This window comes from Nicotiana tabacum, chromosome 14, assembly GCF_000715075.1.
Source record: "Nicotiana tabacum cultivar K326 chromosome 14, ASM71507v2, whole genome shotgun sequence".
Classification (NCBI taxonomy): Eukaryota; Viridiplantae; Streptophyta; class Magnoliopsida; order Solanales; family Solanaceae; genus Nicotiana; species Nicotiana tabacum.
The window spans coordinates 110,854,981-110,881,062 of NC_134093.1; the positions used below are offsets into that span (position 1 = coordinate 110,854,981).

General features: G+C 34.9%; 3 protein-coding genes across 3 annotated transcripts; 2 read left to right on the forward strand and 1 right to left on the reverse strand.

Moving 5' to 3' along the window:
- The first annotated feature begins 355 nt into the window (after positions 1 to 355).
- On the forward strand, positions 356 to 4,230 carry LOC107773860 (cyclic phosphodiesterase-like). The gene is made up of 3 exons (XM_016593287.2): positions 356 to 960; positions 3,152 to 3,206; positions 3,862 to 4,230. The coding sequence occupies exons 1-3, from the start codon at positions 550 to 552 to the stop codon at positions 4,065 to 4,067; spliced, it is 672 nt and encodes a 223-aa protein (XP_016448773.1). The 5' UTR covers positions 356 to 549; the 3' UTR covers positions 4,068 to 4,230.
- A 2,189-nt stretch (positions 4,231 to 6,419) lies between these two features.
- On the forward strand, positions 6,420 to 16,993 carry LOC107774017 (serine/threonine-protein kinase 12). Its single transcript, XM_075229866.1, has 12 exons — positions 6,420 to 7,366; positions 10,069 to 10,143; positions 10,254 to 10,349; positions 11,964 to 12,049; positions 12,180 to 12,300; positions 12,520 to 12,599; positions 13,095 to 13,154; positions 13,276 to 13,394; positions 13,721 to 13,806; positions 14,284 to 14,405; positions 15,854 to 15,965; positions 16,575 to 16,993. The coding sequence occupies exons 1-12, from the start codon at positions 7,049 to 7,051 to the stop codon at positions 16,680 to 16,682; spliced, it is 1,383 nt and encodes a 460-aa protein (XP_075085967.1). The 5' UTR covers positions 6,420 to 7,048; the 3' UTR covers positions 16,683 to 16,993.
- A 436-nt stretch (positions 16,994 to 17,429) lies between these two features.
- On the reverse strand, positions 17,430 to 23,566 carry LOC107774023 (GDSL esterase/lipase At5g45670). Its single transcript, XM_075229867.1, has 5 exons — positions 23,307 to 23,566; positions 22,146 to 22,270; positions 20,449 to 20,694; positions 19,243 to 19,489; positions 17,430 to 17,781 (listed from the first exon to the last, which is right to left on the reverse strand). Exons 1-5 carry the CDS (start codon positions 23,551 to 23,553, stop codon positions 17,561 to 17,563), a joined length of 1,086 nt encoding a protein of 361 aa, XP_075085968.1. The 5' UTR covers positions 23,554 to 23,566; the 3' UTR covers positions 17,430 to 17,560.
- Between the last annotated feature and the right edge of the window lie 2,516 nt (positions 23,567 to 26,082).

A 26,082-nucleotide genomic window follows, 5' to 3' on the forward strand; every position in this document is an offset into this window, starting at 1 on the left:
GTAATTTTTAAATATATAAATTTTATTTTGAAATTCTTAAGAAATCTTATATCTAAATACATGATCAAAATTAAGAAGTTTGAATATCGAAAAATGAAAAGTGTCATATAAATTGGGACATAGGGAGTAGCTATTAACAAAATTTTTAGTGAAAATGTTATGTTAGTTTTAAGATTTTGGATCAAATTTGTCAACCTTTTTATATATATTGAGGACTATATATGTCAAGAAGATATATCAAGGACCAAAATAGTCCAATTCCCATACATTAAGGACCATTTTGGTCACTTTGGTTGAAAAATATGGTAGTTGTTTATCGCTTTGGATAAGTATAGAAAAAGAAACTGCTCAAAATACAACTAATCATGTCTCCTACTTCTTCAGCATATACCCATTTCCACCTCTCTGTAAATTCCACCAACGTCTCGCCATTACCTCTAACAAATACTATTCAACTCAATAGAAAATTCTCTTAAAATAAAATAAATCCATAAAAATCAAAACTTTTAAAAATGGGTTCTTTGCAATCTCTTCTCCATCTTCATCTTAATGCTTCATAACATTTTTCTAATCAGATTCCTTAGTTTTCTTGGCCTAATTGGTATTTCACTACTGTTCTATTCAGTTCTCATTGAAACAGATCCAATGCAGGAGGTACAACTCAATGAAGCAGCAGAGATCAAGAAGCTGGAAGTTTATTCTGTGTGGGCACTTCCATCGGAAGACGTGAGGGAGAGGCTGAAAAAGTTGATGGGTGGTCTCCGATCAGAGTTTGGTGGGCCCCAATTTGAGCCTCACGTGACTGTTGTAGGAGCAATTCGGTTGACTGAGGATGAGGCACGTGACAAGTTCAGAAAGGGATGTGAAGGTGTAAAGGCGTATAATGCTACTGTTGAGAAAGTTGATACTGGAACTTTCTTTTATCAGTGTGTTTACCTTTTGCTTCATTCAACCAATGAGGTAAAAAAAAAATTGAGAATTTTTATTTTGGTTGGAATTTTTCTAATGCTGTTTTATTCTTTGTATATTTTCTGTGTAAGATTGCTACAGAATGAGTTAGTAGTAGTAAGTTCTGTTACTAATCGGTTGATTGGATATACAATCTCAATCTCGTTACATGCGACACACTTTCCTTTTTAGTCTGTCGAGAGAATGACATATTAACAATTTAACTTTAAACTTCCTATTTTATCCTTATTGACATGATTTTATATCTTGAGCCGAGGGTCTATCGGAAACAGCCTCTCTGCTCCGTCGGGTAGGGGTAAAGTCCGCGTACACACTAACCTCCCAGACCCCACTTGTGTATTTTACTGAGTCGTTGTTGTTGTTTATACGATTTTATAGCCACATAAATGTTGTGGCATGTTTTGGACTACGAATTTCAAAAGTTTAAATAGCGTCACATAATATAGGACAGAGGGATATACAAGTTAAAAAGTTTAAATGCTTGGGTGACTTTGGTTTGATTCCCAGCTCCAGCAATTCATTAAATTTGTTTGACAAAAGGGGGTTGCTCCGACAGTCAGCACCCCCTACCTACAACCCCGGGGTCGTGGGTTCGAGTCGGCAAAGGAGCAATAGTTCCAACAAAGGGGGATCAAAGGGGAATCAAAGGGGAGGGGAAAAAAAGCTTTAAAAAAAACATCTTGGACGGGATATCCAGTCAAATTCTCATGAAAGGAGTAACTTGTTCAATGCCGTGTCAGGTTTCACCATGTTTGATGGGGTTAACTGAATATCCAATTTAGTAAAAAATTCTCCAAGTTATTGTTTGGCTGAAGAAAGCTTAAATGAAGTCGGTGGCTAATGGGAAATTCTTTAGTTAACCCTTTCGGTGGTTTATAGAGCACAAGAAGTTAAATAGGAGTAGTATTTTGATGTGGATAAGAGGGCAATGGTTGTACTCTATATTCTTCATTGGAAGACTTTTCAGCTGTTGATCAGACTTTTTAGGGAGTATAAGATGACATAAGAGGAGGATTGCATAAGATGTGCAGAACTCTTGTATTGAAAAAGTAATTAATCCAATAACACAGTATTTAGATATAGGGATAGCAAAAATCCAATAACATGTCTCTGCTAGTGATCAAGAATTTTTCGACCTTTCAATCATGTAAGATTAGAGGAGTCCCGCTGATCAATCCTTAACAGCAGTATTGTTGGTTGGACCAAATAGTCCTTTTGTGAGCTTCCCATCGAAACGTTACATTGTGAGCTTCCCATTGAAACGTGCTCAAAGCATGCCTCAGCTTCTGATCAAGAATTATTTGACCTTCCGATCGTGTATAAGATTAGAGGAGTCCTGTTACTATCTGTAAGTTCTAATTGATAATAGCAATATTGTTGGTTGGACCTAATTGTCACTACCTAGAGGTGATATCTGTCCGAACAGATGTTAGTTATAGGGGCAGAGTGAGATATAAGCATCAACTAAAGGAGGTGTAATATATTGATTTGGTGTTCTCGGGTTGAAAATCCTTTTTTTTGGGGTGTTGATAAGTTAAGAATCCCTCTAAATCATGGTAAGAAAACAGAAGAAGTGAACTAAAGACATACATTTAGGATTCAAGAAGACATAAGTCTTATAGACCTAGACATGCTAAAATCTTCTCCACGATGAGAAGTGGAGAGTTTCATCAGAAAAAAATTATACCAACTTAATAGAAAAAAAATGAAAAGGGCCATAGTACAAGGAGGGATGAAAATTTTTGTAGTGTCATGTGATTGTTACTTTCTTGTTTTTGCTTCTCATTTCTTCACTATTCTGTCCCTTGAATGGAGCGCATCCTATATTTTTGTCGTATTTCATCAGTAAGAACGCTCTATATTGACATAGTGCATGGTTTTGGCTTTAAACAGGAAAACTAGAAACAAAGAGAAGTATCGAATGCCTATTGGAACAAAAGCTTAAGGATTTTCTCCTTTGAAGGGTTTAAGAATGCCAGAGTTAAATCCATTTAACCTTAAGGTTTAACAGGCAAAACTATCAGCATAAATTTCTATCTTGCAACTAGTTGAAAAGGAAAAAGTAAAATCATTTTTAAGGATTATGAAAGTTTCTTATTCTTTATCATGCTTTATTTTAATGTATGATCACTTTGCTCGAGTTGCTGAGGATAAATCATTGATATGAAATTCTTTCTACCAGGTTGTGGAGGCTAGTGCACGCTGCTGCAGCAACTTTGGTTACAACAGCTCAAGTCGTAAGTTATACGTTCTTTCTTTCTTTGGATCTCTGGCACTTCAGTTTTTATAATTTAGTCACAAATAGCATTTGCCTCTTTTGTGGCTACAATTTCTCTCTGTTTCTGCATCATCTTCTTACATTATTAGAAGTGAGGATTCTTATCCGAAAATATTAATAATATAAAATAGACGGTAGGGAGGATAACACTCCATCCTCACTCATTCCAGTGGCAAATCAACATTTACCTTCGTGATAGCAATTAGCTCGATTGGAATATAGAACTCGACAATTGTCTTGATTTAGCTTGTTTTGGAATTTTAAGCTCCTCCCGATTGTTGAAAGCTAAACTGAAAAACTCATGTTGCTGAAACTTGGGATATGGTATATGAGGTTCTTTGGAGAATCAGAAAGTTGAAATATATGGACCAGCTTTTCCTGGCTGAAAAAGAGAATCAACTCTAGTTGAATATGTGAATGTCCACCTTCTTAAAATATGGATGTTTGATTTTTTCACATATGTTTCTTTGAGTTTGTATTATGGGATTACTTGCCTGAGCAGCCTTTCGCCCTTGTTTTCACTTTTTTGTTGTGAATATTCTTCCTTGCCTTGAGAGGGGGGACGATGAGCTAGGTTTTCAATTGTTGAAGGTGTGATTTTTGTGATCGTGCAGCGTATATGCCTCATGCGAGCCTGCTTTATGGCGATTTGACAGATGAAGAAAAGAAGAAAGCTCAAGAAAAGGCTTATATACTTGATGAGAGCATTGGCAACTTGAGCTTCCGGATATCTCGCCTTGCATTGTATAAAACAGACACTGAAGACAAAAGCCTCAAATCGTGGGAGAAGATCGAAGAATACAGTCTCAGCCCTAACTAGTTTTGTAAGCTCAACTTGTTACCTTAGTTTTGCATTGCCAGTAACTTTTGGATGTGTTATAAATAAGAATTGTACTGTTGTGGCTTCTCTTTTCTGTTTACTTTTGGGCTTTTGCGAAATTCCTGGAGTTAATGATACAAGAATAAAGCATTGTAATTGCCAAGTTTTGGTCTTTATTTACTCTCCCAAGAATTTCACAAACGAGTCTCCAGCTCTATGGAGTAACAATTAACAGGTTCTCTTTTATACTTGATATTTAAGAGGGCACTAACTAATAGCCGAGTCCTCTCGGAACCACAGGAGATAGTTGCCCGTCATATGGCCCAAACCTTCCCGTCAATGTGAGCTCTTGGGTTCGCCAACTTCACTTGCCTCTGTCGGAGGCTTAACAATTCACGGGCTCTACAAAGGAAGGGGTTTGGTTAGGAGCTTTGTAAGTATGATTTTTTTGTTATGTATTTGTTCGATAAGAAATCCGAGTCTAGTTCAGGACTTTTTTTTCAAGCACAATCACCAAAAAGGTCTAGTTCTAGCATGTAATTTTTTATGTGCGATCCTTCCTGCGACCGTGCATGAATACTTTGTGCTATGCCTTTTTTAATTGAATATGTCTTTTTTTTTTCCTTAATAGATCTAAATCCATATATCCTTAGCCTTTATAAGAAGGGGTTTAATTTGCCCTTGATGTTGAGGCTCATTACCTTATCAGAATAACCAAATTAATAAATGTGCGCAAACGTTTATTATCGTTTGTAGCTTTTGATTTATAAACAAATTCAAAAAAGAACTTAAACAACACTAACTAAACCAAAACAGCAACAACGATAAGAACAACATGACTTTGAAAATTATTATATTTTCAGATACTTCTATATTGAACCCGACCATAAAAGAGTAGTAATATTTAACGTAAAATAAAAAAGCTTAATTAATAAGTGTCATGCTTTTTACAGCAATTAAAAGTAATTCAACAAAAGGTCTGAGAACAAGACATACTCAAGATAGGTTAAATAAATATCAAGGACGTGCAAGAAAAAAAAAAAAGAGAAAATATTCTCGAGTTTATTTCTTTGACCTTGTACACATAATAATTAGACATGGCCAATCATTATTATTATTATTATTATTATTATTATTATTATTATCCTAAAGAAGAAGAAGCCTAAGTTCATGTAACCAATTCTCTTATCCATTTTTCTTTTGTCAATAGTTGACTCCTAATAAATATTGGTGATCCATCTATCTTTGACTCAACAACCATTCACTAATTTATGCATTAAAGTAACAATAATAAAAGGACATAGGAAAATCTTAGTAGTCTAATTGGTTTGCTACTGAACTTTCACCTTACGGGTCGTTTGGTAGAAAATAAGTTATTCCGGGATTAGTTATTTTACCCTCTCATAAGGATAAATAAATACGGGGTCGTTTGATCGCGGAATAAGATGGGATAAAGTATGGTACTAAATTTATACCATATTTGGTTGATGATATAAATTTATCTCGGGATAAGATTATACCGTCAACCAAACATGGTATAAACTTACTCCTAGACGTAATCCTGAATATCCCACCTTATCCCATCAAACTTGGTATTATTTTATCCCACCTCCCAGGTAGGATAAATTAATCTGGGGATAATTTAGTCCGCTTACCAAACGAGTTCAATCCCAGGATAACTAATCTCGTGATTAGTTATCCTGTGATTTTATCCCAACCAAACATGAGATAAATTAATTTTAAATTTAATCCCGAGATTAATTATCGTTTATTGCTCGTACCAAACGAGCCATTAGTGGTGAATGTTTGATTTTTCAGCTTGTAATCCTCTAATTTTTCCTTTTCCTCTCCTATATGTATAATAAAAACTTGCCCATAAAACAACTTCTCTTTTATTTTGTTGGTGTTAAGTTGAGAAAGAACCTAGTGAAGATGACATCATGAGTAAAATGATGTTAAAGGTTGTGGTGAGATAAATAAGAACCCTTTATTTAAATTAGAGTCTCAAGTCTAAGGCAAGATAGAGCTTTTAGGCTACGAGTTCAATTGACTTCATTACTGTCGACATAAATTATAAATTTATATATAAAAATTTATTAAATCTAAAAATATATAGATCTAAATCTATAATTTTAATCATAAAATAAAATTAATATTAAAAATATTAAAAATTGAACTCATTAAATTTAAATTATGAATCCGCGCTCCTTAGGTCGAGTATGTGAATGGAAAAAATTATAGTAAAAATATTTTTCTTTTTAATGGACCTAATATGGTAAATTTGAACCTTAATACGAATAACCGACATCAAATAAAAAATGAAAATAAGTGGAACAAAGTTCAAATTTATATGTGGTTGGAATTTGCAGGGCAATAGAGCCACATGTAGGGTGGAATAAATGGAAAATCGACAGTAAATCAAAGGAAAAAGGGCGACTTCGTCGTCATCCCTAAAACCCTTTGAAAAACTCAGTATAACTTCTGTTTTCTCTTTATTTGCATAGTTTGTCGCTTTTAGATTTCTGTGAGCTGTTCTATAGTCAGAAACCGCTGGAGAAAAGATAAAAATCAGGACCGAGTTAAGGCGTAAAATACCAGAAATTAGTACTTTTTCTCATTTTCCAAATTTAAACGTCACCTTTTTTATTTTTTAATGAATTATAGCAAATTCTTATTTTAGAATTGTACCTACCCCCCTTAATCTGTAAAGGAGATTCTTGAATTTTAAACCTTTAAATTTTTCAAAATTTTAGGGTTTTACATTTTTTTTTTCCATAACTTCTTTAGCATCTGCCTAACTACTTTCTTTTTTGCCAAATTGTTCCAATATTTATTCCCCATTCTGATTAAATATTCAATTCAAGCACTAATTTTTGCTAATACCCGTTTGCAATTGTGGATTCCTGAATAATTATTTTTGGGTACATTAATTTCAATTGTTTAGGGTTTTAGTGTAATTTGTGTGTCATTTTCTTGAAAAAATGGAACAACCCAATTCACCTGTAAGATTCAAATTGGGAAAACAGTCTTCTTTAGCACCAGAGAGAGCGGAAAGGGAAGATGGTGAAGATGGGGTTGTAATTGATATTGATCCAAGGGTAAGGCTAATGTATTCGGCGAACGAGGCTGATATAGAAGGGATAGAAGAGCTATTGGAATGTGGGACTGATGTTAATTTTAGGGACATTGATAAGAGGACTGCTCTTCATGTTGCTGCTTGCCAAGGATCCACTGATGTTGTGCAGCTGTTGCTTGATAATGGTGCTCAAGTTGATCCCAAAGATCGTTGGGGTAGCACGGTACGATGATGATCATATCACTTTTTCTTACATGTATATTGTTTAGCTATTTGGTTTGTAGATGTTTGATTATTACTAGAGGTGGATCTATGATTTGAACATTATGGGGTCATTTGGTTACCAGGATAAGAATACTAATCTTGGAATAGAATATGAAATTGCTTTTCTTATAACCGTGTGTTCGGGCAAGCTTGCGCGCACGTCGACTAATTTCACGGATACCTGGTACCTTCAACCAGCAATAGGTACTAGGTAATTCTATCCACCAAGGCTTGGACAAATGGAAAAAAATCACCTAGTATTTTTTGCCCCCGCTGGGATTCGAACCCGAGGCCTTAGGTTCTCAACCCACTTTTTTTATCACTAGACCACACCCTTGGGTGCATAGAATATGAGATTGTGTTTATCCCATGTTTGGTTATTAGTATTAGCTAGTGATGGGATAAATTTTATACCAAAATAGTGAGATTAGCTATCCCATATAGAATGTGGGATAGCTAATCCTCTGGGATATCCCAATCCATAAGATATCCTTGTCAGTCCCATCAGGTAACCAAACGACCCCTATGAGTTCAAGTTCATTATTCTATCAATCATTCAATTTACTGGGTTCGAAATCTATTATTTGTACTTATTTAGTGATTTTTTAACACATATAGAGGGTTCGAACTAAAGTTATTGGATTTGGATGAACCTGTAACTTATGCACTGCATCCGTCTGTGGTTATCACTATGATATTCTGTTGGTTTGATGTTGTTGGTGTAGTTACTTTTGGGTGTGCAACTTATGGAGAAAAGATTACTTTTGGGTGTGCAACTTATGGAAAAAAGAAGGTTATTTTTTAAGGGAAGCCTTGAAGCAACAATAAAGTTGCCTCAGTGTGACCTATAGGTCACGAATTCGAGCCGTGAAAGCATCCATTAATGCTTGCATTAAGTTAGACTGTCTATATCATACCCTTGGGGTGCGGCCCTTCCCCGGATCCTGTATGAATGCAGGATGCTTTGTGCATCGGGCTGCCCTTTTTGAATTTGTGGGTATGCAGCTGGTTATTGAGAGTAGTATTGCTCAATTGCTAGTTATTCCCTTTATTTTGCCCCTTTTTTTGGATAGCCATGGTGTCCGGGCCAGCTTGTACGCTCCTCAACTAATTGCACATGATACCTGCTACCTCCCACCAACAATAGGTACTAGGTAACTCTGTCCACCAAGGCTTGAATATATTGGAAGAAATCATCTAGTATTTATTGTCTCCATTGAGATTTGAACTTGAAACCTCATGGTTCTTAACCCACTTCATCGACCACTAGGCCACTTCATTTTGCCCCATTTTACGGGTTATATTTGGTGTCTGGGTCAGTTTGTGGACACTTAAACTATTCCACCTAGTATCTTCATCCACAAATATAGGTACTGGGAAACTTCTCCCAGCGTGGTTTAGGCACATAGAAAGAGTACACCTAGTGCAGTCTCTACTGAGATTTGAAACCTTGGTTTCAAGATTGTCACTCTAGCGCTTCCACCGTTAGGCCGCCATTGGGGCATTACTAAGGCTGTTATGATATCTTAGATGGTGGATCATGGCAAAGAAGTAATATTAAACTATAACAAGGGTGGTGGATAATAATACCATCCTAGTTCATGTGAATATTGTAGAATGTCGACTTTTGTCTGCTTTAAGATACTTCATTTATGATAAGTGCTGGCTTTAAGATATTTTTTGTTACATGACGTGCGACCCTTGTTTAAGATGAGGATATATGCAACAACAACAACAACATACCCAATATTATCCTACACCGTGGGATCTGGGGAGGGTAGTGTGTACTCAGACTTTACCCCTACCTTGTGAGGAAGAGAGGCTGTTTCAAGATGAGGATATATGCATGAAGATGTAATAGTTGTTCTTCGTCTTAAACATATACCAAAACAACAAGAGAAAATGATCAAAATGGTCCTTCGTATGAGGGTTGATCTGTTTTGGTGCTTAATATACCACTTAATAGATATAGTCCTTAATGTATGTAAAATGTGGACAGTTTTAGTCCTAAGCCCTAAAAACTAATGGTTCCTGTTAAACTTAACAGACAAATGCAAAAAGGTTCCCTCCTCTCCTCTTTCTTCTCCTCACTTCCACCACCTCCCTCTTTGTTTCTTGCTCCTGCTACCTTCTAGTTGTTTCCTTTCTTCTTCCTTTGAGAGTGATGCAAATATTTATTGATTTTTCCTCTTTATTTTTTGTCTAAGATTACAAAACGTATTCAGGAGAATCAGGACTTGAGCTGGTTTGAGAAGTCTTGGTTTTTTGTAATTCTTACTCTTGGACTGAGATTGTCTTACCGCCAGTTTGTCAACCTCCTAGGGTGTAAGAGTCATTTGACTAGTCGAAGAAAAATAATGAAAGTTACTTGATAGGGTAGAGGTTTAATTCACTTTTGGTTCGTATTAACGCTGTGCAATTGCATGGACACCGTAGTATTGTTCCTTGTAGTTTTTTATAAAGGAAATTTGACTTCTTGTATTCTAGGAAACCTAAAGAATGTAGAAGTGACAATGTTATTATCAAAAGAGGAATCACCAAATAGGGAAAATTTAGTTTCTCAAAGTTTTATGGACACACTTTTAGTTGGACGCAATTTGAGTGTCCTGTTTTTCCTATTAGTTTACATTTTTTGGCAACAATCTAATCTTACTTGAACAGCCTCTTGCAGATGCAATACATTATAAAAATCACGCGGTGATCAAGCTACTGGAGAAACATGGTGCCAAGCCTCCAGTAAGTTTGCATTTTCATTCTAGCTACTGATCAGGGAAAAAGCTTTTATTTGTTTATTGTTATAAGAGTTGCTTGGCTTTTGATGTCTGTCTAAATTAATTTTCATCCAGATGGCTCCCATGCATGTTAATACTTGCCGTGAAGTGCCGGAATATGAAATCGATGCTAAAGAACTTGATTTCACTAATAGCATTGAGTTGAGCAAGGTAATATATTTTGTTTCACTCGTGTCTTCCTAGTCTTGTCTATTTAATTTTACTGTTGTGTCAATATTTCTCTTCCTTTTGCAGTCGTAAATATTTTTTCTTTGGTGATACTTTGCCTTTAGGCTAATTGGTTGTAGTTTTTGGTAGCCACTGATGTTTATGACTTGATATCAAATATGGAATTTTGACTTGAGCCTTAAACTGGTACCAGAAGATAATAGAGCTGTAATAATGTACAAATTCTAATTTTGAAATTGCTTCTGGGGTTTCCACATGCTAATTGATGGTTAGCCTGTCATTGAAGAGTTTCAGATAGTTATACATTGAAGGACTGGGTTTAGGAAAAATACATGCGATGGGCATTGGGAAAACATTAAAGGTTACTTGAGAATATAATATTTACTCCAAAATTGAGAGAAGACGAGGACAGGGAAATGGTAGAGGAAAGAGAAGGGAGAAATGACAAGGAGAAGTAAGAAATCACTGTTTTCTAAGCAATCCCCTGAGTGAAGCTTTTGAAAATAAAAACTGAAAGGAAAGAAGATAAGGTGGATGAAAACTGAAAGGCATTGCTAGAGTTACAAACCTCTAATTCGCAGACTATATTCTAGTAGTTGCAATGCCAACAGGAACCAGCTGGAAGCCTTGAGACAGTTATTTGGTTTCGGGCAATGTTTGGTCTCAAGTTCGACTGTGGAAGTGTGAGATCATCCTAGTGGTTGAAGTGAATAATATTGACTGTTTTGGCATAGGCGCTCCACCTTTGGGCTCATTAAATAGAGACACAACAATGTGGAATCCTGTAGAAGAAAGTGGTAGAGAAAAGACTTACACGTTGGCAGAAAAGATATTTGTCAAAAGGGGGAAAATAAGTGATAATTAAAAAAGCACTCTATCGAGCATTCCCAGTTAGTTATTTCATGTCTCTGCTACAAGCACAGGCTAGCGTGACAAGAAAATCGACAAGACTATTGAGGAGCTTCACATGGGACTCAGTCGAGGTTTAACTGGCACCTCCTTAAATGTATTTCAAGCAGTTGATGTTACTTCTCACGTATTGAACCTTGCGCTCTATGGTCATGTTGCGTACGCCAACCATTAATGAGATTGACATGAGTTCATCTATATTTTGACTTTAAGCTTTAACACACGATTTTAGAATCCAAGAAAAGGAAATTTCCTAACATGTCCTGTAGCCTCCCAGATAAAAGTGTGGCGCACAACATACCCATGGGATTCTACTAGACACGGCTCATGACTCCCTAGGACACCCTAAACTTGACTGCTCAGGCACCAGCTTTAAGAGCCCAGCCCACTAGTGATAATGTCTGCTTTGGGCCTAGACCCGCACGGGTTTAAAATGCGTCAATAGGGTCTAAGGCATGCTTCCTTATATACGCATCATCTCTCCCGTGTTTTGCCGATGTAGGATTCTCCTGGGGTATTACATTTGGCACCTTGACTAACTATCTGCTGATTAATGTGGTATAATCTGATGCTTAGAAGAATTTTGAGATGGCTCATTTTATTGTTTACTGAAGTGGCCTATCATATATTTTTGCTCCAATGTAGAAATTTTCTTTCTATTTCTCTGTTGATCCAAAGATATTGTAGGGGACGTTCCATATTGCCTCATGGCGTGGAATACAAGTTGCTGTAAAAAAGTTTGGGGAGAATGTGATTGCTGATGAGGATAAAGTGTGAGTGATATAAAACCGATATTGCTTCTATTTTTCTACTTTCAAGGGGAAAACCACAGTTGCTTCTTCACATTGTTTAGCTCCTCATTTATTCTTTGATTTACATTCTCTAATAGTAAGGTTTCTGCAGGAGGGCATTTCGAGATGAGCTTGCGTTGCTCCAGAAGATAAGACATCCTAATGTCGTCCAGTTTCTTGGTGCCGTAACACAAAGTAGTCCTATGATGATAGTGACAGAATACTTACCAAAGGTCTTTCTTATTAATTCTACCAATATGCATACTTATATTTGAGAATATTTTTGTACAATGGTCGAATTTTATAGTTCAATCCATTTCTTCTTGTTGATCTGTTTCTCGATTTTTCTCCTCGTTTTTTTCTTTTCTTCTTTTTGAATAAGTAATATGTTTGAAACTTTTCCAACGAAGCTATCACTTTGAAATGACTCTTCCGTTGCCGTATATTTCCAGGGTGATCTCCGTCAATATTTGAATAGAAAAGGAGCGCTTAAACTAACAAAAGCTCTCAGATTTGCAATGGACATCGCGAGGTTCACATCCACTCTGTGCTATTGGCAAATATTATAAACTCTTTATAAATTGCAAAACTAGTGGTTTAAATGTTTGAAAAAAAAATGAAAATATTTATAAAACTTTTCTTGGATATAAATTTGAACGTATCGTAGTCCTTGGTTTTGACTATTACTCCTGAGCTATGTTGCTCGGACTCTCCGAAAATGTTGATGGGTGCGTGTCGGATCCTCCAAAAGTAGTGCATTTTTGGAGGATCCGACACGGGTGTGGCAGCTGTTTTGAAGAGTCTGCAACATAGCTCCTGAGTATAAGAATTCTCAAACAAAACCGAGATTCATCCCCCTGTTCCTTTCTTCAAATATTTCTTCCCAATCAGGTCACACTTGCTATTTAGTAAATAATTTTGACATACTGTTCAAGCTCATATTATGTTGAACCTTGCTTTTTTTACATCTTATATGTGAGCAAGATAGATTGAATTTCATAGCTTCATATATTGTATTTGATTGTAGGGGAATGAACTATTTGCATGAGCATAAAGAAGCAATTATTCATCGTGACCTTGAGCCTTCGTAAGTATTCATACTAATTCCTAGCCAAGTTTTCGAGTAGCATGAATTACCATAAAGCTTTCATGATTATTTTGAGTTCCTTCCTGTAATAATACTTTTTTATATATGAGTAAGATAACAGAAATATTTTGCGGGATGATACTGGACATCTGAAGGTTGCTGACTTTGGAGTAAGCAAGCTGCTGAAGGTTACCAACAGGGTCAAAGAAGACAAGCCTCTGACATACGAAGACAGTTATTGTGAGTACTACTTTTAGATATGCTTACTCAACCTCTATTCCTTCTCGATTGGAAAAGATATGGTAACTGTATATCAGGTTGAGAATGGATGTATTTGTATATGTTGCTTGTCACTGTGGATGCAGAATTACTATTGGTCTACAGTCAGTTGAGTGTTTTCAATTTTGCTTGATAGCTTCAGAAAAGCTTTCTTTATTTGAGATGTTTTTGAGAATCCAGTTGATTGATAATCAAACAACAACAACAACAACAATAATCGAGAAGATATATTTTGGATTTCTTCTAACATTTTCATTTTCTGTTTTTTTTTTGTGTGCAACAAATAGGCAGATATGTAGCTCCAGAGGTTTTCAGGAATGAGGAATATGATACGAAAGTTGATGTCTTTTCATTTGCTTTAATTTTACAAGAGGTAAATTTCTTTCCTAGGGTGCTTCCGTGTTGTCATGAAGGCTCTAAGACATACTTTTCCTTGCCATGAGTAATCCTAAAGAGGCAACACTAAACAATTGATATTTCACTTTATAAAAAATTTCTTCAATTTCTTTGTCCATATATTTGCTATTCATGCTTATAGATATTAGTCTTGAACTACACATACAAATTTATAGTTTTTCTCCATTTGCGCCTTTCTTCAAGCCCGCGCTTTATTTGCGCCTTTCTTCAAGCCCGCGCTTTATTTGCGCTTTGAGCTTAAACCCTCAATAAACCTTAGAATTTTTTTGCGCTTTTCGCCTTTGATAACACTGATCTATACATTGCATATCTGTAGAAGTTTTGAAGTTACTCTATTTTGCTAAATTTTAGTGAGTCAAGGATGTGAGTATTTTGCCGTTCTGTTTCCACATACAGATGACATGTTTGATCTTTGTGATGTGCTATATTTCAGATGATTGAAGGCTACCCACCTTTCCACGCAAAGGAAGAAAATGATGTACCTAAATTATATGCTGCTAAAGAGCGCCCTCCTTTTAAAGCCCCGACGAAGTCTTATGCCCATGGACTGAGAGAGTAAGTTCTATTTTTTCCTCTCATTTGCTACTATAAATCACGATTTTACCACTGTAATACACCATGCAGTTCTAGGTTAAATATCGATTCTTATAATCTGATAACTTGGGAAAACATGTTGATTACAAGTAGCAAACTATAACTCAAAAAAGGAATGAAACTAAGAAATGAACAGACTTACGATTTAAAAATTAGCTACATAGAAACATAAAATACTAATGCAATGCTAACCCCAAAATCTCAGTCAACTTGACAAGTTTGGACAAGGTCGTCTCGTCAAAGGTGTAGTTGTAGACAATGGTCTTGCCATAGTAGTCCTCCTATGGAAATTTACTAAAATCAATAGATGATTCATAAAACCATGCCTTGATACTGTCTACCAACCGATCATTTGAACCAACAATAGAACTTTTTTTATGCGGTGAATTTGTTATCATGAAACGAGAAGAAAGGTACTTTTCTTGACAATAGAACTCTTTTTGGCTCTGATACCATGTGAAGGGCGAGACAAAAGGAGAAAACTATTTTTCTTGATAGTAGAACTCAGTACAATGGGACTCCTTGTATAGGAGTTAGCCTACTCCAATAAGGTATATTACCTTGCTTATAATGATACAGAATAATTTCCTAATTATTAGAATATTCTAGGCTATGAATTTATACATATTTTTGATAGTTATTTTATAGTCTAATTAGTCATTGTGAAAATTCTAATTTGAATGCTTCTTGTAAAATAATTTGATAATATGTATTAGTTATATCTGTTGACCATTGGAAAGATAAAAATGAACTGTCCTGTGAAAATCATTTATCCTCTGGTGTGAACAAGTTGTTTCATATGCTTGATGAACACCAGTCAATTAATTTGGGAGTAAGACGTACGATAAATCTTACCTACACATTCTTTATTCAGAATTAGAATCGATGCCTTTCATTCGTCATGATTTCTTTGAAGTGCCCTTATATTTGGCGAATTTATGCAAGTTTATCTAACAAAGTCATGATATGCAAAAATGATTTTAGCTGAAGTGAGAAGCAGCTAAAATTGTTGAGACAACTGATCGAATATATCATGCTAACACTAACCTTAGTGTCCCATTCCCATTTAGTTTCTGAACAAAAGGGTTTAGGTGTAAAATTAAACATAAGAAGCTGGGATCCGGATGTCATTTCCCGTATCCTTGATAAAATTGACATGTCAAAAAGAGAACTATTTAAATAAAAGTAGGGCATGGTATCAATCTTGATTCTGCCAAGTATATGGATTAGTAGGTTTATTACTGATCAACTGTGGTGTTTTACTTGATAAATTGTAGTAGCATCTTAATCAACTGGGATCTTGGAAAATGTCCTCATTTCCGATCTTAGAGATTTTACCATTTTATGATCATCAATTTGTTGCTTTCTCCAATGCGGTAATATTTAGGGATTTGATTTTGGTTTTCCAGGTTGATTGAAGAGTGCTGGAATGAGAAGCCAACCAAGCGTCCAAGTTTCAAGCAAATTATCCCACGGCTTGAGTCCATTTATAAAAAGTTTGACTGCAAGAACAATTGGAAGGTAAATTTTTTAACTTGAGCTGCATGCTTTTGTGAAATAGACTTTTTAGTGAAAACAGTATCTAGGCTCTCATGTGGTAAGTAGCTCATGTGAAGCAGATATGATTCGCGTGGAATTTCCAGCCCAAGTATTATATGCTTAGATTATGATCAATAAGAAGTACCCCAATCTGGTTTTGTACCAAGATGGTCCTTGCCTGGTCCTCATATCTGGTAGTAGTAAAATCTCAGTTCTTGTTTTGAGCTAGATTCATTTTTCGTCTTTTTCCTTGATTCTTGGGTTATTTGCATTTTCGAGTACTAAAGGAGGCATATAATCTTTCAGTAAAAAAGGTAGCGTGTAATTTTGTCTTTAAATGTTGGCACCTTCGTTATATGCCCAAGGCCTGTGCTGCAATTTATGTTTTGTTTCCCACCCGTGCCCGGTACTTGCATTGGTACCCGACTAATTTCGAATTCGCACCGGGAAGGAAGTCCTACATCGGAGGGAGGGGGAGGGTAAAACACTTCCCAACAAAGGCGACTCCATATCCAGAAAATTAGCAGAACATATGAATCCATTGATACTTACGTGCCTCTTTTCATCATATGAATAATTTGCTATATGCAGGTTATTAGGCCATTGAGATGCTTTCAGCATTTAGAGGCAATGTGGAAGAAAGATACTCCAAATTTAAGTAGCCGGAATGGTTCATCTCGGTCAACGCGCCATATCTAGCAAGTTTTATGGAAATAAGTAATTTTTCATTTGCTGAACTGTGCATAAAGGTTCTCTACTTCTCCACATTTCTGCAAAATTCAGTTGCTTTTTAGTAAAATAGGCTGTTGGATTGTTTTCTAGTTTCAAATCTTCTATTCTTGTCATTGGTATGATGATCTTTGCCTAAGTTTTATGTTGTTTTTTGTATACTAAACTTGAACCCTTTGTTCTTCTTTTTCTTCCATCTTTTTACAATGTTGAAGTTTAAAAGGCTTATGTTTTATTTTCTATGTAATTCCTATATGTTTTTAAAAAATAATTTTATATTAGAAGCTTGGCTAATGTTCGCTTTAAATCATATAAGCACGTATTTATTATTTGTTTTTTCAATTTGGCCATTTTTATTTTCATTGTAAATGTAAATAAGAGAGTTTCTAGATTAAAATTTTAGTTTACATATGATACATGTAAGTTATCCATCTACTATTATCACTTGTAATATTGTTGGTTTTATAGTTGTTTTATAGAACTTGCGTTTTACTTTACTCTGATAGATATTCTTTTATCATATAATAAGCAGGTATCGCTTCTTTATTTTATTTATCTTACTTTAATTATTTGTGTAAAACATAGGGGTGTCAATGGATTTTTAAAAATCGACTGAACTTGCCGAATCGAATCGTATTGAACTGATTTTTAAGTTTCTTTTAATAAAATTGTAGACTTATATATAAATTTCTAACTCTACCGAATAACTAGGATAGGTTTTTATATAAATTTTCATATATAAGCATGATGAGTCGACAAATATCATATATGAATACATAATTTTAACAATGCAATGAATTCAAAGCTAACAATGCAATGGTAGAGGAATTAACACACAGAGATTAATATTAAGTTTGCACCAATTGGCTAATATCCGTTGGATATGCATCAGACGGTAGAAAAGCATTAAATGATCTTCTAGCTGTGGCCATATTTGCAATTTCTGTAGGGTGAAAATTATCAAAGAAAATATACTGATTCCTGTTGTTGCATGGAACTTCACCTTTACGGCATTGTCCTTTGGCTATAGTGTCTGATGTTATGCAGCATGATGAGTCCACTGTAAATCCTGGAATTCCAAATAGAAGAATTAACCAAATAGCCACCTACCTAACCGCTTAAACTAAAAATAATTAGCGGATGTATAATATATGTATAATCATGTATAGTCAGTATATAATTTACGTGTATATCGATTAGAACAACTAAACGATGAATTCGGATGGCTATTTGTGTAAAGACAGCATATATATGTATCATAACAAGAGGCAGTCGGGTGCACAAAGCATTTCACGTTCATGTAGGGTTCGGGGAAGGGGCTGCACCCCAAAGGGTGTAATGTAAACAACCTACCATAATGCAAGGATTAGTGGCTGCTTCCACGGCTCGAGCTCGTGGCTTTAATGAACATGAAAATGACTTCACTTGCATTTTATTTTTATTTTGTATAATGTTGGATTAAGATGAATTTAATTGGAAGAATATGTTTAGTAAGGATTGATATAGCCGATTCTAAATTAAGCAAAATTGATTGTCTTCCTTTAAATTTTGGTCTAATATCACCTTCGTTGTTAGAAAAATGTCACATTTTTCTCTTGTCCCTTAACAAAGATCCAACATAAGGGTAATTTTATACCATAATCAAAGGTTGAGGGATAAATATACACCTTTATTCTGGAAGAATTAGGACATGTGGAGTATAGTTCACTTATTTCACTTTATAGTATAAGAGAATTTATTTTCTAGTAGGGAAGACCTAGGGTAGGGTTGGCAATGAGGAGGGCCGAGGCTAAGGTGAAGCTTTTGGGCAAGTTACACATTTAACCTGTCAATCAAAAATAATTATATTCCGCCAGACTAAAAGAGCAGTCTGATGTACTAAGCTCCCGTTATACGCGGGGTCCGGGAAATGACCGAACCGCTAGACTATTGCATCATTTAGCTCTGTCTCATTATGTTAATTAAACTTTCTTCACTTTTGTCATATTAATCACTATTTTTTCTGTTTCATTTCATGTGACATTATTTACTTACTAGTTCATTCCTAAAAGAATGATATATTTTTATATATGAAAATAATTAATTTTAAACTATTCATTTTACCTTTAATAAAATCCTTTAAAACACAAATGTCATGACATGGTTAAAAATACAAGGCTTTCAAATGCCTTATAACCATACACTTGATATAAAGTTATAACATGGTTATGATCACAACTTTTAAAAGTCCTTTTTAAGCCCCGTTAAATTAGAATACATCATATAAATTGAAACTAATAGAGTTTAAATTAAATTATTTTGGAGAACTATAGTTCATTCTGGACGGACTAAAAGGAAATATTGTCATATAAGCAAGAAAAGGAGTATATATCTATGTTAAAAGAATTTAGCGTATATATATTGATAGAATAAATAATTTTTTTACATATTTGAAATATTTTAATATGTTCTGATTGTATTTATCTTGATACTCCAAAAATTCTTTTAACAATAAATTGTAGTTAGAAAGAATGAAATTATGTAAACTTACCAACAGGTGAGGGACCCCCAGATGAAATGCTAGTCTGATTTATGTAAATAAACCTTGCATTAGGAAGATTAATGTTCAAATCATCAATAAGAAGCTTGAGTTTGTCATTAAACAGCTTCACATAATTATTTATGAAATCAACACATCCAGATGCATTTCTTCCAAACACCTCCAACTCTTCTGGCAAGCAACCTAATAGACCAATATTTGACACAGCCACCTTCCTTGCTCCATAGCTATACAAAGTCTAAAATATAACAAATTAATTCAACAAAATGTTTTAAATAAGGGTGCCGGATAAGCAGATCAGACTAAATTTGGACGGGTTAAAATAGGCTGAATCAGTAATAACATGCTCCAAGGTTATTTTGGCCGAAATAAGATGGATCAAGATGAACTAAATAATGGATCGTAGTTCAATGCCCCCAACTTGAACAAAGTTTTAACTTATTTATCTGTTTTCTTATAAATTTATTGAATAACCAAATACAACTAATGATTTTTTTTCTTTGTTATGGATATATCTAACCCATCAAAAAATAAAAATAAAAAGCATTTTGACAAGTTTTCTTATATGTCAATTTTGGCTACTTATTTGTAACAATCCAACCCACTAATGATATTGTTCGCTCTAGGCCTAGGCACTCATGGGTTTAAAACGCGTCACTAGGATCTAAGGCTTATTAACTTATAGCGTCCTCGCTGCCTAACTGGAATTTATCTAAACTTAGTTGAACTCTGACCCACCATCGGCTAGGCTAACACAAGAGTGGCTATGATAGCCTCTATAGCAGCTCAGCCCGCTAGTGATATTGTCTGCTCTGGGTCTAGGTCCTCACAGGTTTAAAACATATCATTAGGGTCCAAAGTTTGTTAACTTATATACCAATTATCTCTCTTGTTTTTTGCCGACATGAGACTTTGTCTAAAGCCTGAGGTGTTGCTTTAGATGGGGCTAACTTGGCCTGTGTTCAAACATGAACATATGCCTAGCCCCATTTTGCCATCCTTATCTTTTTTTTGTAAAATATTGTTCACATCAAGTAGGGGTAAGGTAGGGAGGGGCGGGGAGGGGAGGGGGACGGGAAAACTAGTTAATGATGGGGTTTGAACCCTCCACCTCAACTGCGGAAGATACGGCCCTTCAACACCGCAGATAAGATTAATGGGAAATAAATTAAAAAGGAAGAAATTAATAGTACAAACCCTTAGTTGTTGAGAGAATTGTTGAACAAGGACTGTTGCAAACTGATCTGGTGTATACAAAAGGCTCGTAGGGTAAAACTGGGGCTGTAGATAGTTGTTGAGGTAATCATTGTTGCCCATATCAACAGTGTAGAGGCATTTGCTTAAGAGGCCTTTAGCTGAAGTAACATTTCCAAGTATGGAAATAATTCTTGAAACTGTGACAAAATGATTCACTAGTTGCCTATTCATGCTCCACCGATCACCCTAAAATATAGTCATTTTCAAAGGAATTAGTATCTCAATTCCATGAAATGTAGTGAAAATGGTAGTAATAATATGATAAAAACAGACAGTCTGGTGTACAAGGTATCCCGCGTTCATCCAGGATCCGTGAAAGGATCGCACCCAAGGGGTATGGCGTAGACAACCTACCCTAATGCAAGCATTAGTTATTGCTTTCACGGCTCGAACTCGTGATCTATAAATCATACGGAGACAACTTTACCGTCACTTCAAAATTCTCCTCGGATAGTAATAATATGATATTCAAATTAAAATTAGAATACTAGCAGCTATATTGCTTACACCTATCAAGAATTATTTTGGAGCTATATAGTTTACGTGATCTTTAAGCATTGTTTTTAAATCCACCTAGGTGAAAATCTTCATCCACTAAATAATACATGCCAAATACTTATCAGCATATGTATTGAAACAAATGGCACCTTTTTATTTTTGAAAACTATTTAATCTTAGCATTTTATCGTTAGTGACATGACTTGTTAGGAATTATTTGATATGTAAGTTTATTCTTTTAAAAGAAAGAAAATATGAAAAGATATGTGAAACTGTCACCGCCGCTCATTTAATAGAATAATTTTTTTTATACACTTGACTTATGTGTCAACCGTCTTCTTTAATTTTTTTAAACTGGTTGGGACAATGAGTACAATATAATCATGGTTGTCCACTACTAACTGAGTTACGGTAAAGTTGTTTGCGCGTGACATATAGGTCACTGGTTCAAGCCGTGGAAACAACCATTAATGCTTGCATCAGGTAGATTGTCTACATCACACCCTTTGGAGGTCATTGCCGGTTGAAGGCCAAAGCCACTAAGGCAATGTCATTAGGCCTCCAGTTTTTTGGGGGCCTTTTCTTATTTTTTAATTAATAATAGTTATTTTTTATTCTCTTCCCCTTTAATTCCCCTTTGATCCCCCTTTATTAGAGTTATTGCTCATTTAGTGACTCGAACCCATGACCCTGGGGTTATAGGTGAGAAGTTCTATGATTATTTTTCTTCAAATTTTACTTACTATAATATTTTAAGGTGAAGAAACAAGATTTTCATAAAAATGAAAAGAAAAACCCTTTAGCCGTGTAATTGATTAGCTATATTGTCAATTGAAAAGAAAAAAAAATATTAGACGAAATTGATAGAAATTTTGTTAACAATTTTTCATCTCAAAGAACTAGAAAAATAGACTTCAAATAAAATATATGTGAATTTTTAAAAAAAAATAAAAACTTAAGGCGTCCTAACAAAATTTTGTTTTAGGCTACCAACATTGTCAAGTTCCCCTGTTGAGATGCGGCCCCTCCCCGAACTCTGCGTGAATGCGAGATGCTTTATATACGAGGCTTTGTTTTTTTGCTTACTAATTGAAAACATATGAAGAACATAATTATTATTGGTGACAAGGAATTTTTACCCATCGATAGCCAGTCTCATCACGAATTCCAGCAACTCCTGATGCATAATTGACGCCTTTGAGTATTTCTTTGCCTCTTGCAGTTACAAATGGCGGAATGAAACTATCAAATCCTAGTAGTTCAGCTGCACAAAGGTAAAAAAGTTCAGATCATTTTAGCTTAGAACAAATAAGGGATAATACTGGGGTGACACATAAATATTGGAGATGTCTAGATGATCATTTTATAAGTTGGAGTGTTTAATTGATAAAGTAGAGACAAGTTGAGGTGTATACTTATGCACATTCAAAGTTGGAAGATGTACTTGCAAGGTGAGGCCAAGTTTGATGCCTGTTTATGTATTATGCCAAGAAATAACCATAGGCCGTATATAGGGAGAGTTACCAGGTTGTAGAAAAGTTGGGAATATTTTGTGTATTCGACACAAAGTTAAAAAAAAAAAAAATTTTGGAACTTATGGTCTAAAACAAGCCATAAATATTTGTGTGCTATAAATCATCTCATTAATGGTAAAGTAAAAAGTTTAAAGTTTATTTGTTTTTAAATAAGCATGATATTTATTTTTAGAACAGACTAAAAAAACCGGGACACATCAATTACGATAGGAGTCCTATATATATGTTCAAGACCTTGAAAATAGTCCCTATAATGTAATATGATGCATATAGAATAGTATATATATGATATCTTCTGAAGCAATAATAATAATAATAATAATAATAATAATAATAATAATAATAAGCATCAACCTTCTATATTAGGTTGAGGGTTCAAATCTCATCAGTATAACATCTCTTCCCCTCCCTTGACGTAGCTAAAAAAAATTCAGGAGATTGACAAAAAATCAAGGAAGATTTTCACAACATATACACTAAAAGAAACAACAACAGCAACAACAACAATCCAGTATAATCTTATTAGTAGGGTCTGGAGAGGGTATCGTGTACGCAGATCCCTTACCCTTACCTCGGGGTAGAGAGACTGTTTCCGATAGACCCTCGGCTCCCTCCCTCGAATAACTCCCCACCTTCCTCTTGGGATGACTCGAACTCACAACCTCCCGGTTGGAAGTCGAGGATGCTCACTACTAGAGCAACCCACTCTTGTCCTGTACACTAAAAAAAAAGAAAGGGATAAAAGAGAAGAGTTGAGAGAGAAACCAAAAAAGTCAGCTTTATTGCGGCCATTGGTGAATCTTCCATTAACACCAGTAGGGAAATCAATGCCATAAGGTGGATAATTGGCCTTAGCTGTTGTTTTAAGGTTATTGTTATTGCCATTATCAACTACTGAATCTCCAAATATGAAGTAACAAGGCACTATCTGTTCCCCTTTAACCATTGGTTTTGAGCTCACAATGTGTATTAAAATCATTAAAATGAGCCATACTAAATTCTCAGAAAACATATCCTTGAATTGATTGAAGAAATCAAAGAAGAATGGTGATGAGAATAAGTGGAAGAGAACCTATTTATAGTGACATTAAATTAAAGAAAAAGAAAATCACGTTCTTGTTTCGTAAGGACGTAGACCAGTACGTTGTGGGGAGAAATGTTTTGATCATTTTAATACAAGTTTTAAAAGTCTCGTTAAAGTGTTTGACCATCTTACCTAAATGTCTCAGCTAAAAAGGGGACACATTTATTTACTCGTCTTCAACATGTCCTCGTACGTACAAGGTTAATTCATTTTTATGAGCTAAACACGTAAAAAATCTTTTTGACAATAAATGACGATGAGAGTGAAATCAGGAACTCTATATTTTCTAATAACATTTTAAAATGTGTGACTAACTAACCATCTCGCATAAAATTTTAAACGCTTCGATAAAATGGTCACGTACTTCAATAAATCTAGTTTTTAGATTGGTACGCCCCTCGTGGGTATTTTTGCCCTAGAGGTATTCTTTATCGGGCTAATTAAATTTCTATCTAGATAGAGTCATAGAGTAAAGATTTTAAGTGTCATTTTAATAATGACAATTGACAAATACAAAGTAATTGATTACTGACTTTATAATAGGAACTCACGATACAATATTCGGAATTTATCGAGTTGTTTTAAAGAACCAAAACGAGACTTATTATTTTATCAATGAAATTTCTTATTGGTTCTCTCTAAAATACTCGTTTGGCCGAAAGCTTTAGAATACCGACAAATAACTAACTCGCAATGTATAGGAAAGATTGACAAGTCAAATGATATGTAGTTAGTTACCAGAAATCCGGAAAGTAAATCAATGACATGGAAGGAAGTATTATAAAAATCACTCTAAAATCCCAAAGTCAAAGTAAACGGATCTTGAGAAAAATCTCTTAGTTGCCAAACCCAAAATGGAAAGCACTATCTCTACGTAACATGCATGTCATGGAAAATTACTTAACTATCTATGACTTCAACAAAAAAGGGTAACCCTTTGCATAAACTATCTCGTTTTTACACAGGATCCGGAGAAAGGTACTCATACCTAAGGGGTATAGTGTAGTTAGGTTACCCTAATGCAAGCATTAATAGCTTTTTTTACGGTTCGAACACGTCACCTATAGGTCAGACGAAGACAACTTTATCGTTACTTCAAGGTTTCCCTTCTTAACCAATGACGTCAGTGATTCACGCAAAGCGATTGTACTTCAATTATTCTTCTCAAAGCTCTGTATTACACGATTCTTGTAGATCTGCAGTGATAAAAAAGAAAAGAGAGTAAAAAATATCGTGAGATTCAGTTGTGTGCGTCATGAATAGTTTATTTCGTAAGCTATAAATTCGGAAGAAATCGTTTGTTGGTGAATGAGTACAAAAAATCAGCTATTTTAATCGTTGTTGGTGCACGAAAAAAAAAAATCACACGCTCTTTAAACGAAAAACAAATAGAGCTAAAGCAAACCTCCTTGCGATCGAAGAGAACTCAATTAAGATATCACACTAGTTTCGAACCAGTATAAAAATATTGCTTTATCATTTATTTTTATGTTTCTCACCTTTAAGAATGTTATGCAATGTGGCTAACGATTGAGGACATAAAATCATAAAAAGAATCAAATATTTTGAGATTCATTAATCATATATAACTAAGTGGTAATGATTTTTCCTTTTTTCTTAAAGCAAGATTGATGTAGTAATAAATTTTGAATTCTCAAGTCCACTCCATTGTTTCTAGACATGGGCACTATAAGTCGAGCCAACTGCTAAATCGAGCCGATTGCGATACCAGGTCTATATGAACTTAGTACTTTTGATGCAGAATATAAATTTATATATAAAAATTTACTAAAATTACAATTGTTTGATATAAAACCATAATTTTAAAAATATAATAGGTTCAACGCTAAGAACAATGATTAGGCGAATAGGAATAATGAAGAAATTTCCATGGCAAGACGTAAAGTTAGACTTTAAATCCCTATCCTTTTATAAACTAGATAGTTAGTTGCCTTGTTTGGCTCTTCAAGCCTTCACTACACTTTAGAGTTTGGTCAAGCAATTAATGAGCATTAATTCGATATTTAAAGTACAATGCCTTTAGAATTGAATGACTTTTTAGCTCGTCTTGTAAAATTTTAGGTATCCTTTTCTCTGCAGGATCAGAATAGGAATTGCTACAGACATGGTTTTTCTGATTTGGTTCACTTATGTCTAAATTAGAGCACATTTCTAGAATGAAAATTCACGACACAATTAGAATGTGCCATTGAAATTGAGTAATAGCATATTTGGCCAAAAGGCTGGAAGCTAGTGTCACGACTTAAATCCCATAAGGCGTGACCACAATCAGACAAAGGGGTGGACCAGTGGCGGAACCAATATTTTAATTAAGGGGGAGTCAAAACATAAAGAAATAAACTCATCAGGAAGTTAAGGAGTGTCATTATATAGTATATATACATATTTTAAAAAATATTACCTAGGTATACAGTATAATTTTCCCGCGAAGGGGTG